Here is a 14,909-nt window from a genome sequence, read left to right on the forward strand (position 1 = left end):
TTATACTCCTATAGTGTAGCTTACTGAGTCACACTTCACATACTACACATCTCTATTTGTGAGGATTAAAAATGTGCAAACATTGCTAATCTGAATTAAGATTAAGATTTTATCAAATCTGAAATATACAAAACAAGTTTGAGGAAAGTTAAAATTTGCAATAATATTTTAATTTAAAAAAGTATCTACTCTGAACCGCCTATGAAATGTAATTCTCATTGATTTGATCTGCTATGAAAACAGATATAATCTTGATGCTTTAAAGCTTGTATGTTCAGTTCTACTTTTCACTTGTGAAAGAAAGAAACCCAGCAGTCAAATGAATATCACAGAAAAAGTACAGGGGGTGCCTTGTGTTTGATGATTTGATTAAGTAAAGAATCTGATTATTACTTATTATATTTAATAGTTTAGGTAGAATAACTCAATCAAAAAACTGTATTTTGAAGTTAAAAAGCTTTTAGATATTGAAAATACTTATGGTTCATATATGGTTCATTGTCTTTCCTTAGACGAGAAACGCAATAGCTTTGCTAGCTATTCTATGATGTGCCAGATTTCCATAATTAATGCTAAATAGAAGGGTGTTGATTGTACATAAAAGGCACTTTTACTTTAAAACCTGAAATGACTTGGTGCCTTTTTAAATCTGATTTTGGCTTAGAATGAATCATGGACCACTTTACTTTCATGCTCAAGTAAGGGCAGCCTTATAATCGTTATGCTCCACAAAGACAGTCTAACTCCATAGCAGGAGTTTCTTCAGATGCTGTGTTTGAATTCCTTAGTGAATTGAACTCTGATGGTTGTTGAAATAGTGAATTTCTCAGTTCAATATTGAAATTATATCCCACAAAATTGAAACACTGTCTTAGGGACTTTAACACTGTTGACAAAATGGCACATTTTCCACATTACACAAAGATCAAGGATAAGAGGCTAGTGTGTCTGCCACATTCATGGTGCAATTCTGATTCACATTTATACCTATACACTTTTCTTCTCAAGATCCTAAAATGCTTTAGTAAATATATTAATGATAAATTTTATTTAATACAAGTATTACTCCAAAACCTCTGTTTATACATTTATAAGAATATAAAATATTTCACATATGAGAAGAGACTATTCAATTTTTCAGGCTTGGATAACAACTACATTTATCAGTACAAATAATGTTGTCTTTAAAAAAAAAAGTTCCTGAAACTTATTTTACTGAATACCATATGATTATTTTTGTTTTTTGTTCCAATCATATTTTGCTGTCATTTTCTTTTGTTTTCCTCAACAGTTGAAATGAACATTTTTGGTGAACGCAGAACCTATGGCGCAGGACGTGTTTTCCTTAGTAAACTATCTCACAAGCTGCGGTGTAAAGGTTTCTCACTTTCTGAAGTCAATGATTCTGATTTCAAAAAACTGCTCCTGGTTTTCTGCCCTGTTGTCTCTCGAATTGGAACTGATATCAATGCAGTGCTTTCCGAAACTAAAGGTAAGTGAGGCACCAACACACGTTTTCACAGGAGTCTTTTGTAGTTAGGGCTTTCCAGAAACTATTCAAACATGGCATTCTTTTATAGACAACACAAAAGAAATTGATGTGCTAAGCAAATCACTGCTGATATCACTTAAGCATAAAGCAGGAAAAATGTTATTTCTTCTGATATACTGTAACTTCAACTTGATTCTTGGTGTTGCAGGGCACAATTTTAGTGTTGCAGGCTTTCACATAGGGTGTGTTATTTGTTAGATAAATATAATTCAGGTGACCACTGTTTCTAAACTACACCTTGCTGTCTTCGGTAATGTTTTCCATCATAACTGCTTAGAAGAGAATGGGAAACGCACCTGCCATGTGGAAGGTTATAGCTAGATTAGTGTAAAGTTGAAAATATCAATTGTAAAGCCATTAAAATCAGGAAAATCAATTGTATTGTGCATTCAGAAAGTATTCAGACCCCTTCACTTTTTTCACATTTTGTTATTTTGCAGCCTTATGTGAAAATCATTTAAATTAACTTCCCATTTCAAGAAATGCTTAATACCCCAGCATTACAAAGTGAAAACCTGATTTTAGACATTTTTTTACAAATCTATTAACAAATAACAAACTGAAATATCAAATTACAAAATTTACTTTGTACATCAGTTTTTTCATTTTGTTTTTACAGCCAGGTTTAAATGCATACTGGTCTCTGCGCTATATGCACAGCTGCATGATGCAGGCAAGAGGCCCATCTCACCGTTTTTTTTAGTTTTTTTAGAACATTAGAACAGTCTAGACAAAAACAGGCCATGCAGCCCAACAAAGCTTGCCAGTTCTATCTATTTAATTCTTCTAAAAACATCAAGTTGAGTTTTGAAAGTCCCTAAACTCCTACTGTCTACCACTATACTTGGTAGCTTATTCCAAGTGTCTATGGTTCTTTGTGTAAAGATAAACGTCCCAATGTTTGTGTGAAATTTACCCTTAACAAGTTTCCAACTGTGTCCCCATGTTCTTGAAGAACACATTTTAAAATGACAGCCACAATCCACTGTATTAATCAACTTCATAATTTTAAACACTTCAGTCATGTCTCCTGTTAATCTTGTTTTGCTTAAACTGAAAGTGCTCAGCTCTTTTAATGTTTCTTCATAATTCATCCCCTCTAACCCTGGAGTCAGTCTAGTTGCTCTTCTCCAAACTTTTTCTAGGGCTGCCATGTCCTTTTTGTAGCCTTTTTGGTCAAGTGACATTTAGATCTGCATCTTTTTTCCTCCTTGAGGTGGAATGCAATTTTTAAAGAAGTAAATAATTCCTCCAAAACTCCAAAAACCCAATTTATTAAACACAAAATTATCCATAGATTTTACATGATTCCCTTGAAATCACATTTGATGGGTTTAGTCCCTGGCCCAATTTGTAATTTAAAGGAATACTCCACCCAAAAATAATATTGCTTTATATGTTACTTACTCCACGTAGTGTAGCAATAGCAGATTTTTGTAAAACTCATGTTTTAATGCAGAGTAGTTATAAAAAAATTCTGAAACAATGTAAATCAATAATGGCTAAAGATGGATGACAGCACACAATATCAAGATGTCCATGAAAAAAATCTCACGTTACTTGTGTCACATAATCCACATGTGGAATCATCCAGTTGCACACTCACAATATCTCATTAAAGCAGTGTTAATGTCTGTAGGCACACTTGACAAATTTACTTCCACTATAATAGTTTAGATTTTCACATTAACCAAACGTGATGTGATTCTGCTGTTTGAGAAAATCAGGGACCCTGGGTGAATCCTACACAAACAGGGAGTGAACATACAAACTACACAGGGAAGGCACTTAAGCACTAATTTTCCAGTGTGCCACCCCAAACACAGAATGTGATTGATTATGTATAAATATGTATATATATATATATATATATATATATATATATAATAAAAGGCAAAGCCCTCACTCACTCACTCACTCACTCACTCATCACTAATTCTCCAACTTCCCATGTAGGTAGAAAGCTGAAATTTGGCAGGCTTATTCCTTACAGCTTACTTACAAAAGTTAAGCAGGTTTCATTTCGAAATTCTACACGTAACGGTCATAACAGTCGATAATGGTCGACAACATCCGTCATGTTGAACTTTCTTATTTTGGCCCCATCTTTACGAAATTTGGTAGGCGGCTTCCCTGCGCTAACCGAAACCGATGTACTTACTTATTTCGATGGTATGACGCCACTGTCGGCCGCCATATTGAACTTTCCAACGTCACCAATTTTCAAACTTCCCGTGTAGGTAGAAGGCTGACCCCATCTTCACGAAATTTGGTAGGTGGCTTCCTGCTAACCAAAACCGATGTACGTACTTATTTCTGTGATATGATGCCACTGTCAGCCGCCATATTGAATTTTACAAATGTCACTAATTCTCCAACTTCCCATGTAGGTAGAAGGCTGAAATTTGGCAGGCCCATTCCTTACATCTTACTTACAAAAGTTAAGCAGGTTTCATTTCGAAATTCGACGCGTAACGGTCATAACGGTCAACAACGTCCGGCATATTGAATTTTCTTATTCATGGCCCCATCTTCACGAAATTTGATAGGTGGCTTCCCTCCGCTAACCGAAACCAATGTACATACTTATTTCGGTGGTATGACGCCACTGTCAGCCGCCATATTGAACTTTCCAACGTCACTAATTCTCCAACTTCCCGTGTAGGTAGAAGGCTGAAATTTGGTACTTATTTCGGTGGTATGATGCCACTGTCAGCCACCATATTGAACCTTCCAACGTCACTAATTCTCCAACTTCCCGTTTAGGTAGAAAGCTGAAATTTGGCAGACTCATTCCTTACAGCTTACTTACAAAAGTTAAGCAGGTTTCATTTCGAAATTCTACGCGTAATGGTCATAACGATCAACAACTTCCACCATGTTGAACTTTCTTATTTATGGCCCCATCTTCTCGAAATTTGGTAGGCGGCTTCCCTGCACAAACCGAAACCAATGTACGTACTTATTTCGGTGGTATGATGCCACTGTTGGCAGCCATATTGAACTTTTCAACAGTCTTTGTTACTTATGGGCCCATCTTCAAGAAATTTGGTACACGGGTTCCCAGCGTTGACTGAATCCTAATTACGTTCATATATACGTCCATAGCCTGCACCTCGGTCACCGTGTGAGGTGGCGTTGGGTCCCCATCCCAGCGCCTACCACTTTGTTGGCTGCCTGCCTATATAAGACCATCCGTCGCTCCGGTCTCTACATTCCCTTCCTTGCTTCGCCACGGGATTCACGTCTCCCTACTGATAACTACAGCCTTTTTGTTTAATCCACGGCTTCTCCCCTGTTTTATTGTTTGTTTATTACAATTATAGTTATTGTAGAGGTATTTTACACTTACTTTACATTGCTCAGGTACCCATTTCCTTTATAATTCCAACCCCCATTACCATGTCTATCGAGATGATCACCATCGATCAAAGAACTGTCACTTACCGAGTGGTTTCCATGCCCGGAGATGGCACCTGCCTTTTCCATTCTCTTTGTTACATATTGCACGGCCATATCAGGCTCACTCTTGATATCCGGAGGAACATTCTGTCTTATGTATTGAATGACTGGGACAGGTTCAAGGTGTGGACTGATGACGGTACAGGAGATAATTATATTACACAGGAGCACTATAAGAGTGAAATGCTTAAGCCCTTCACCTATGGTTCTGCATGTTAGTTGATGGCTGCTGCTGAATTGTTCGGTTGTCGCTTTCAAGTGTACCGAAATGGCCAAATATTTTACACCTTTCGACAACCGCCAATGCCTCTTAAACATCTTAGATTCACAGGTGACGATTTCAGTAGTGGACACTTTGATGTTTATGAATGTTTAAACTCTCAAAAGCTGGATGTGATTTTATCGATGAAACCGTTGTGTGCTTACAACGCTTGACAGATGCCAAATGTCACTTCAACACAACAAATCCTGCAAATACTGTCGTAATTGAAACAAACCATGAAACTCAAACCGATTATGACAGCAGCAATCCAAGCTGTGAGATTTGAGACAAGATTACTGTTCACATGGCCAACTGTAAGTTACATGATCAAGAGTAAGCTCAGCGCACAGCTTGGTCATGTTACAACCGGAGGGCCGAACTGACAACATGGTATACAAAGAGATCCTTAACAAATAATTATTGGCATTTTTTCCCTCAGTTTAAAAAGGTTTAATTTTCTTCTTAATAAAAATTTTAATGCAGTACTTCGCCGCTGCTTAGCGCGGGTATTTTGCTAGTATATATATATATATAACACACACTAATATATATACACTGTATTTTTTTTTTCTTTTACAGATTTTGAACGTGTTATTCTAGTGGTCATGCATCACACGCCAAATCCTCAATATATATTCACAGACAGCACCAGGTTCATTGAAAGTCCAAATGTGATATTAACAGTGGACTGTCTTTTTCACGAAAAACAGTTTTTGCTTGAATGCGAGAGTAATGAAGTTGCTTTAGAAAAGATTTCCACCTGTCTCACTGACTTATGAAATTAATAGTGAAGGATCATGACATGCAACAAGAATGATGCATCCAAGGGATTGTCTCAGAAAACTGAATTATCAACACCATGAATGACATAAGAAGAAGATTTTGTTTTGCATGAAGACTTCTGTACTTTAAGAAATGTCCCTCTGTAATGATGTGTTGTGTTACCATTCATCATTTTATTTTTGTGATAACAACATGATTCATATGAATGATTTTGTAAAGACTTATCTTTCATCCCTCTCTCTGTGGTTTTGTTTCATCTTTAAATATTTTTGTTCAGAACTCTTAGTATTATTGGTAAGAGTGTCTCTTGTACTTTAAGCTTAATAAAAGGTTTATGGTGCGCTTATTGTTTGCTTTTAATATATGAAATAAATCTTGACCTTTTAAAACAGTAATATTTGTTATACATGCATGCAACCTTTTTCATATATAGAAGTAAGACATGGTGTCCTGCAAGGCTCAGTACAGGGACCTTTACTGTTTTCACTTTACATACTTCCATTGGGATCTAATATTAGAAAACATAACATTAATTTTCACTCGTACGCAGATGACACCCGGTTACACCTTTCTTTTAGACCAAATTAAGTTTCTCTGAATTTCTCTTTAATTAGATGTGTTAGTGAATTAATTTGCTACAGCTAACTCGGCCAGGTCCTGCAAAACTCCATGAAGCAAAACTTTCACTTCAAATATTAATCAGAAAATAATGAGTATATTTTTAAAACAAAGATTGTAAATGAATAAAATTCATTTAATTTGAAAGCTTTCCAGCAAACAAGTCCCTGTGGGCCCACTTGGGGCTTTCTGCAGGCAGAGCAGACTAGAGCTGAAAATAAAGAAGACCCAACTATGGGCTTCCTGCGGGTGGGCCAAACTCACAATGTACATATGGGCACTATATAGGTAGCAATCAGGGGGCTATCCACCTGCCCGCAGGGGACCATGACATTCAGCCCAAGCTTAGTTCATTCAGATTTTAGGTGTCCAAATAGAATTCACATATTGCTCATACTCAATCATAGTAGAACATTACTGTACTGCATATCATTCTGTTATACAATATAATCCAGTAAGTAACCAAAACAAATACTTAAGAAGGGAATGCATTCTTTAAAAAATGAATTGGCTTTTAGTCACAAAACAGATGACAACAATAATTTTGATATTTTTTCCGTTACTACAGAATTAAACAACATGCCAATCAGTCGCAGAATGAACATTTACTTTCAACCATAAATTATCATACAATGAAACTGCACAATTTCACATTTAAAATAACAAAGTGTACTCCTGAAAGCATGGCTTTAGCTGGAAACTATATTAAAAAGGGCACTGCACTCGTAGCAATCAGCAGCAGGATTGTCTCGCTACATGTTTGGTTTTTTTTGTTTTTTTAATTTTTTGTTACATTTTTATTTTATACATTTATATTTGTCTACCTAATCCTTTTTATGTTTTTTGTGCTTAACTGTGTTGTGGCTAAGTAAACAAATTCAGAATGTTTAATCTTATCTTCATCGTTTGGATTTACTTTCATCTGACCTGGGGTCTTCATGCTACCCATCCTATCAGCCTACAGGGGTTTCCTACAGCAGACAGTACTTGTTTCAATGGAACTTACCTGAACATACATATCTACCACCCGATTCCTCAGCGAATCTCAGCACTATTATTAACACAGTAACTTGTTATACAAGTAACTGTCACGTAACCTGAAAAGAATGAAAAAGAGGAAAAAGAGTTGCTAATTGAGAAAGACTGAAAAACTATGTGGAGTTCGATCCCTGAGTATCCAGAAGGGAGTGCTCATTTTCCCAGGGATGTGTTTCTTGATGCATTGACTAGCACCAACACCATCCCTTTTGCTTTTGTACCCATTGCGGAAAATAATTACAAGAGAGAAATATGGTACAAAAAGAGATATACCATATATACTCTTGTTTAAGCTCTCCCATGGATAAGTCAGGACTTGATTATACTGTTGTCACAAAACGAGACAAAGACAGAAAAAGGTTTGGGGCAGCCACCCATGTAATTCGGTATCCTGGCTGCAAGGTCGTTTTCTTTCAAATACCAGCACTGAAGTGCTTACAACAGAGTCCAAAACAAGACTGTCAGAGAAGGGAAAAGGGAAGGCTTTTAAAGGGGAGACAGGAAGTGAGGTCATAAGGGTCGGGCACGTGTTCATGTTCATTGGTTTAGTCCCGGATGTGACATCAGGGGCCGGAGCTGGCAAGGTCTGTCTCCATTGGCTCGGTCCCAGAAGTGACGTCCAGAGAGACAGGTGGAACCTCCCGGGTTAGGTCTACAGGGAAGTGAGAAAGAGAGTTAGTGCGCTCTGCCACATCCCGGCATGGCTCAGAACTGCCTTCACTCGAGCCCTTTAGCTGCCTCCCATGCGCGTGTGTGTGACAAGGCCCCCTCAGCCCAGACCCGTCGGGTCGGGCGACCTTAACCGAGAGGTCGTAAACCCGAGAGAGCATCAGCGTTGGCATGGAGAGCACCCGGCGATGAACGGCGAAAACTTGTACGGCTGCAGGTCAAGAACCCACCGGGTGCCCCGCGGATTCGACTCCTTGTGCAGGGCCATCCACTGTAGAGGTGCATGGTCCGTGACAAGGGTGAACTCACGGCCCAACAGGTAGTACCTCAGCTGAGTGATCGCCCATTTAATCGCCAGAGCCTCCCTCTCCACCGCCGCATACCTGGTCTCCCGGTCCAACAGTTTCCGCTCAGGAACATGACGGGTGTTCACACCATCGACACTTTGGCTCAGCACGGCTCCCAGGCCTGTGTCCGGCGTCCGTCTGGAGGATGAAAGGCAAAGAAAAGTTAGGTGCCATCAAAATAGGTGCGGACGTAAGGGCCTTCTTCAAGTCACCAAATGCAGTGTCTGTTTTGCAGTCCATACCACAATGTTCGGGGCCCTCTTCTTTGTTAAATCAGTCAAGGGCGCCGCTTTCTCCGAAAACCGGGGTACAAACCGGCGGTAGTACCCGCTAACCCGAGAAAGGCTTGGACCTGCCGCTTGGTTCATGGACGGGCCATTTCAGAATGGCATCAATTTTGGAGCACTGTGGCCTTACGGTACCCGACCCACCAGGTAGCCTAAATATTTGGCCTCGCTTAATCCAAAGAAACATTTCTTGGGATTAATCCGAGCCCGCCTCACCAAGTGTCCGTAATACCGCTTGGACATGCTGTAGGTGTTCCTTCCATGTGCTGGAATAGATGACCACGTCATCTAGGTAGGCAGCACTGTATGAGTTATGAGGCCGAAGCACTTTGTCCACCAGACGCTGAAAGGTTGCTGGAGCCCGTGTAACCCAAATGGAAGGACACGATACTGCCAGTGTCCGCTAGGGGTACTAAACGCGTTTTTCCTTCGGAGTCCGTTAAAGGAACCTGCCAGTACCCTTTGTCATGTCAAGTGTGGTCAGGTATTGAGCCTGTCCAAGCCTCTCGAGGAGGTCGCCCACGCGTGGCATTGGATAGGCATCAAATTGGGAGACTTGGTTAAGCCGACGGAATTCATTGCAGAACCTCCAACTTCCGGCAGGCTTACCGACGAGCACAATGGGGCTGGACCAGGGACTATAACTTTCCTCAATTACACCTAGTTCCAGCATGCGCTTGATCTCAAGCTCCACTTCAGCCTTTTTTGCCTCGGGAAGACGGTGCAGGCGTTCTCGGACAACAACCCCGGCTCTGTCACAATGTTGTGCTCAATCAGAGAGGTCCTTCCGGGTGTTCACTGACTACCTCTCGAGCGGTCCGGATAACTGTTTCCAGCTCCTGCCGCTGCCTGGGTCTCAAGTCTGTGCCAAAGTTAAGGTCGTGTGTGTGGCGAAGAGTGAGCGGGCTGGCGGAGGAGGGATCGGGTCCCTGTCCTTCCACGGTTTCAGCAGGTTCACATGATATACCGCTCCTTTGGCCGACGATTGGGTTGACTCACCAAATAGTCGACCAGTCCCTTCCTCTCCTTAACTTCAGAGGGGCCCTGCCAGTGGGCAAGCAACTTAGAGTGGGAGGTAGGCACTAGGACCATGACCCGATCTCCGGGTGGAACTCCCGAAGAGGCGTGCGCGGTTGTAGTAGCGAACCTGTGCTGCTTGAGCCTCCTCCATGTGACTTTTAAGGACAGGCGAATCTTTCCAAATCTATCGTAACTGCGCGATATACTCCAGTATGTTAGTGGTGGGAAGAGCCTCTTCTTCCCAGCCTTCTTTCAAAATATCCAATATGCCCCGAGGTTGTCGCCCATACAGTAGTTCAAAGGGGAGAACCCGTGGAGGCTTGTGGGACTTCCGATAGGCAAAAAGGACGAGGGGAGGAGCTGATCCCAGTTCCTTCCATCCTCGCTGACCACCTTACGCAGCATTTGCTTGAGAGTTTGATTAAACCTCTCTACTAATCCGTCGGTTTGAGGATGATACACCGAGGTTTTAAATGCTTTATTTTCAGTAATCTGGCAGTCTCCTTGAACGTCTCCGAGGTGAAGGGGTCCCCTGGTCTGTCAAGACTTCTTTGGGGATCCCCACGCGCGCGAATACCCCTAGTAATTCCCGTGCGATGGCTTTAGAGGTAGCTGAGCGCAACGGAACAGCTTCGGGGTATCGTGTAGCATAATCCACGAGGACTAAAATGTACTTGTGTCCTCGGGCTGAGGGCTCTAGAGGTCCCACCAGGTCGACCCGATTCTGTGGAAGGGAACGTCAATCAATGGAATAGGAACAAGAGGAGCACGGTCCCTCCTAGGAATCTGTCGCAGTTGACACTCCGGGCAGGAAGCGCAAAAGCGAACCTCCTCATTAATTCCTGGCCAGTAAAACCGGAGCTTGATCCGCTCCAGAGTTTTTTCGGTGCCCAGGTGGCCACCTAGGAGGTGGGCGTGTGCTAGCTCGCAGACCTGCCGCCGGAAGGTACGCGGCACTAGCAGCAGCCTCGTCTCCTGCCCGTCATGCATTGCTACACGGTAAAGGAGGTCATTATCTAGCACAAAGTAGGGGCCCTGTGGCATCGACTGACTAGTGCGCTGGCCATTGACAAGGACCACTGCATTTTTTACAAACTTCAGGGAGTCGTCATTCCATTGCTCCCTTTGAAAGAAGCCGGCGTCTTTTAAATTGAAACCGCAACACGGAGAGAGGGTCAGCGCCGACCTCAATGGGCGTGGTTTCCTCCCGCTCCGCCGCGTTGGTGGATGACGTGTCAGCCTGCGACGGCCCGGGAGTTGCCACGTCAGCCAGGACGGCTGCTTCACCTCTCTCTGCCGGCTGATTACACGGCGTGGAGGCAGCTTGAGACGGTTCATCTCCGTCCATAACGAGGCCCAACTTAACCCCGGGAGTGGTATGTGTCTCACCGCTTTTAATTTCAGACCAGTCCGCCCTAGTATCACCGGGTGTGGAGGATCAGGAAGGATTGCCACGGTTACTTTCTGGACTGACCCTCCGTAGCTAATGACACAGCGGCGGTCCTGTACCAGCGGGTTTCCCCGTGGACACAGGTTATACTGGTCTTGAATTTTAGCCATTGTCGCGGTAGCACAAAGTGGCGGGCAACAATGGAAATGTTGCTGCGGAATCGAGCAGAGCGGAAGTTTTAAACCGTTAACGATCACCACGGCTGTATGCGGGACCGTCAACGGGTTTGTCAGAGCACACCAAGCCCTCCTCCCCCTCCACCTGCATTCCTCCTCGCCTCCAAGCGGTTTTGCGTGCCAGCGCCGGACGCCGATACAAGCTCCGGGTTGTACAGGGAGGGGCTAGGTCTTGGGACATACCCCGGCTGAGTTTGACAGAAGGACGGTTCTGCTCTCCCAGAGTGTGAGGCCGCCCTCTGTGTTTCCAGAAGCTCTATGAGCCCTGACATGTTCGTAAACTGCACGCCCCAGACCGGCTGGGTGAAGCCCTGGGGAAGTGCTTTCAGGAGCAGATAGCAAGCTACCTGCTCAATTACCTGGTAGGGCTTGTTTTCCAAGGGCCGTAGCCACTGCCATACTTTTGCCCATAAGGACCAGGCTTGTTTACTGGTCGGCCTCTCAGGGTCCAACCTCCACTTTGTTATTTCACTCACCTGCCAGTCTGGGGCACCCCTAGGTGGTAAATGGGGCTGTGGTTTCACTGGGGGGCAGGCACTCTCCCCAAGAGAGCATACTGAGTCCCTCTCTCCCCCCAGGGCAGCCCAATTCGGTGAGCCCCACCCGCACACTCCCTGGCCTCTCTAGATGGCCTAGTTCTGCGTGCTGGGAGCGGAGCCCGCACCGGGTCTCGCCGAACCACGGGGCACCCTCCCCGCCTGAATACTCGGCCCCGGTACGCTCCCACCTGGGTGTTTTGCAGGTCCTGTCCCCTTCTCTTCTGGGACTTCTCCATCCTGCCGGCTACGCCACTGTCACAAAATGAGACAAAGACAGAAAAAGGTTTGGGGCAGCCACCCATGTAATTCGGTATCCTGGCTGCAAGGTCGTTTTCTTTCAAATACCAGCACTGAAGTGCTTACAACAGAGTCCAAAACAAGACTGTCAGAGAAGGGAAAAGGGAAGGCTTTTAAAGGGGGAGGCAGGAAGTGAGGTCATAAGGATCGGGCACGTGTTCATCGTTCATTGGTTTAGTCCCGGATGTGACATCAGGGGGGCCGGAGCTGGCAAGGTCTGTCTCCATTGGCTCGGTCCCAGAAGTGACGTCCAGAGAGACAGGTGGAACCTCCCGGGTTAGGTCTACAGGGAAGTGAGAAAGAGAGTTAGTGCGCTCTGCCACATCCCGGCATGGCTCAGAACTGCCTTCACTCGAGCCCTTTAGCTGCCTCCCATGCGCGCGTGTGTGACAATGTATAATTTCCAGTATTGTTTAATGCGATGTTTGCACTGTTTTGTGTTTTTTTTTTTTTGTATCTCACACCCTCATACAACTTTATCGTAAGAGCATTCCTTATCTGTGATGTAGCGTTCGATCAGAAGAAAATATGAAGCTGGTATTAAATTAAAGTGATTGAAGTGGTGAAAGAAATTGGTAACTGCGCTACTGCAACAAAATTTGATGTGTCTGAGAAACTGGTGTGAGATTGGAGTAAGCAAGAAGATGTAAAAAAATGTAAGTGCTGCATTTTTAAATGGGCGTATGAATCTGGGTCTGATTTTATGATTGGTTTTTTGGGTTTCAAGCCCTGACTTATGCACAAGTATATATGGTATGTATTTAACTTGCTTTAAAAGATAACATTAATTCTCAGAGCACAATACATAATCCTGTATACATACAGTACATAGTCGGGCCAGAGAGAAACAAAGGTACATCACAGCCAAGTGGGAGAATGCTGACACACAGGTGTCCCATCCAGCAGTGAGAAATGTTGTTGGCATAGCGAGACACTTCTAACGTCATGCTGGATCTTCATCATTATAAACACATAAGAACAAATTCATAGAATTCGTTTCAGATACGGGCGATTACCAGAAGAACTGGCTGGTTATTAACTCTCAGTTTTTTAACCATATTATTGAAGCTGACATCAGCACCTTTTAAAATAACCTGCTTGTGTGCTTCACATGTTTTCTGCCAATCTCCCTAACCTGACTTACAGCTGTCATTTGTCCCTAGCAGTCTCTCATTCTCTTAGCTGAATTGCATGGCTTTGTGAAATACATTTCACAAGTTATATTTGGCACAAATAACCTTCTTGCTACACCCAGAAATCTTCATAACAACCCCCTTATTGACTGTTTGAACTAGAAATGTTCAGTCTGTCTGAAATAAAGCAGATGAACTTCATACGTGTGTACGCTTTCAAAGTAAAATAGATCCCAGTTATGGCATTTACAGAAACTTGGCTAAATGGAAATGACTTGGATGATCACTTGATGAAAAATGGATTTAGTGCACCATTACGTCTGGAGAGAGACTCTGTCATCACCCGTAAGTCGCACAGTGGAGGAGTCTGCCTTTATATAAATAAACAATGGCGTAAAACGAAAGATGTAGAACCTCTGACTGCCTCTCTGCGCCCTACCGTTTATTTCTCTCCAGAGAGTTCCCACAGATTTTCATGAAGATCGTGTATATTCACCTGAGGGCTGTGGTGGGTGAGGCCTTTAACAAAATCTCCAAAATAATACAGAGGTTTGAATCGCTGTCTCCCAAATCTAATAGTTTTATTTTAGGAAACTTTAACCAGTGTGCACTGAAGAAAACACTTAGAATTTTTACCAATATGTCACTTGCCCAGTTTGTCACAAATGAGTGCTTGATCAATGATTCTTTTGAATTGAGAACAAAACCGACGCAGAGTTCATTTGATCATTATTGTGTTCATCTTATTCCAATCTAAGACTGTTACAGATTTTTAAGAGAGAAAAGCTGGAAAGTAGACAAATTAAAGTCTGGGATGAGGACTCTGTTGAGTGCCTGCGTGTCTGTTTTGAGTGCATGGACTGGTCAGTGTTTAAAAAAATCAACTCTGATATTGAAGAATTAATGGACACTGTAAGCAGTTATACACAATTCTGCGAGTTCACCATAGTACAGCCCATGAAATCAACCAAAATATACCCTAACAACAAACCATGGATTACCAGGGATCTAAAAGATCACACTCATTCGCAATGATTTCCACTCTCCCAGGAGCCGATGGGGCACTCATAGTGTCACAAACAGTGCGAGAAGAGAGGACACCGCCCGAAACTGTGAAGCTCTCGACCCAGCAGAGCAGCCCGACATTCCGCGCCTCCAAGCGTCCACTTTGTTCTCACGACCCTTCGCCGCTGAAGGCAGTGTCATCTTCACATTGTTTACAGCTTGGCGCAGTTAAAAAGTAGAAAGACACAAAGCTGTTTTCCTCATCTCTTCT

The 14,909-nt window shown here is 42.9% G+C and overlaps 1 protein-coding gene across 7 annotated transcripts in view; it reads left to right on the plus strand.

Annotated features, from left to right (window-relative positions):
- The window catches only part of LOC120526125, a 41,342-nt gene extending 34,937 nt beyond the window's left edge, over nt 1-6,405 (plus strand). For all 7 annotated transcript variants that reach the window (XM_039749075.1, XM_039749073.1, XM_039749070.1 and 4 more), the window contains 2 exons: nt 1,292-1,492; nt 5,856-6,405. In XM_039749075.1, the coding sequence (XP_039605009.1) occupies nt 1,292-1,492; nt 5,856-6,055 (401 nt within the window). In that variant the 3' untranslated portion in view covers nt 6,056-6,405. The remainder of the gene's footprint in view (nt 1-1,291; nt 1,493-5,855) is intronic.
- Nucleotides 6,406-14,909: the final 8,504 nt, after the last annotated feature.

The sequence above is a fragment of the Polypterus senegalus genome, chromosome 3 (assembly GCF_016835505.1).
Source record: "Polypterus senegalus isolate Bchr_013 chromosome 3, ASM1683550v1, whole genome shotgun sequence".
NCBI lineage: Eukaryota > Metazoa > Chordata > Cladistia > Polypteriformes > Polypteridae > Polypterus > Polypterus senegalus.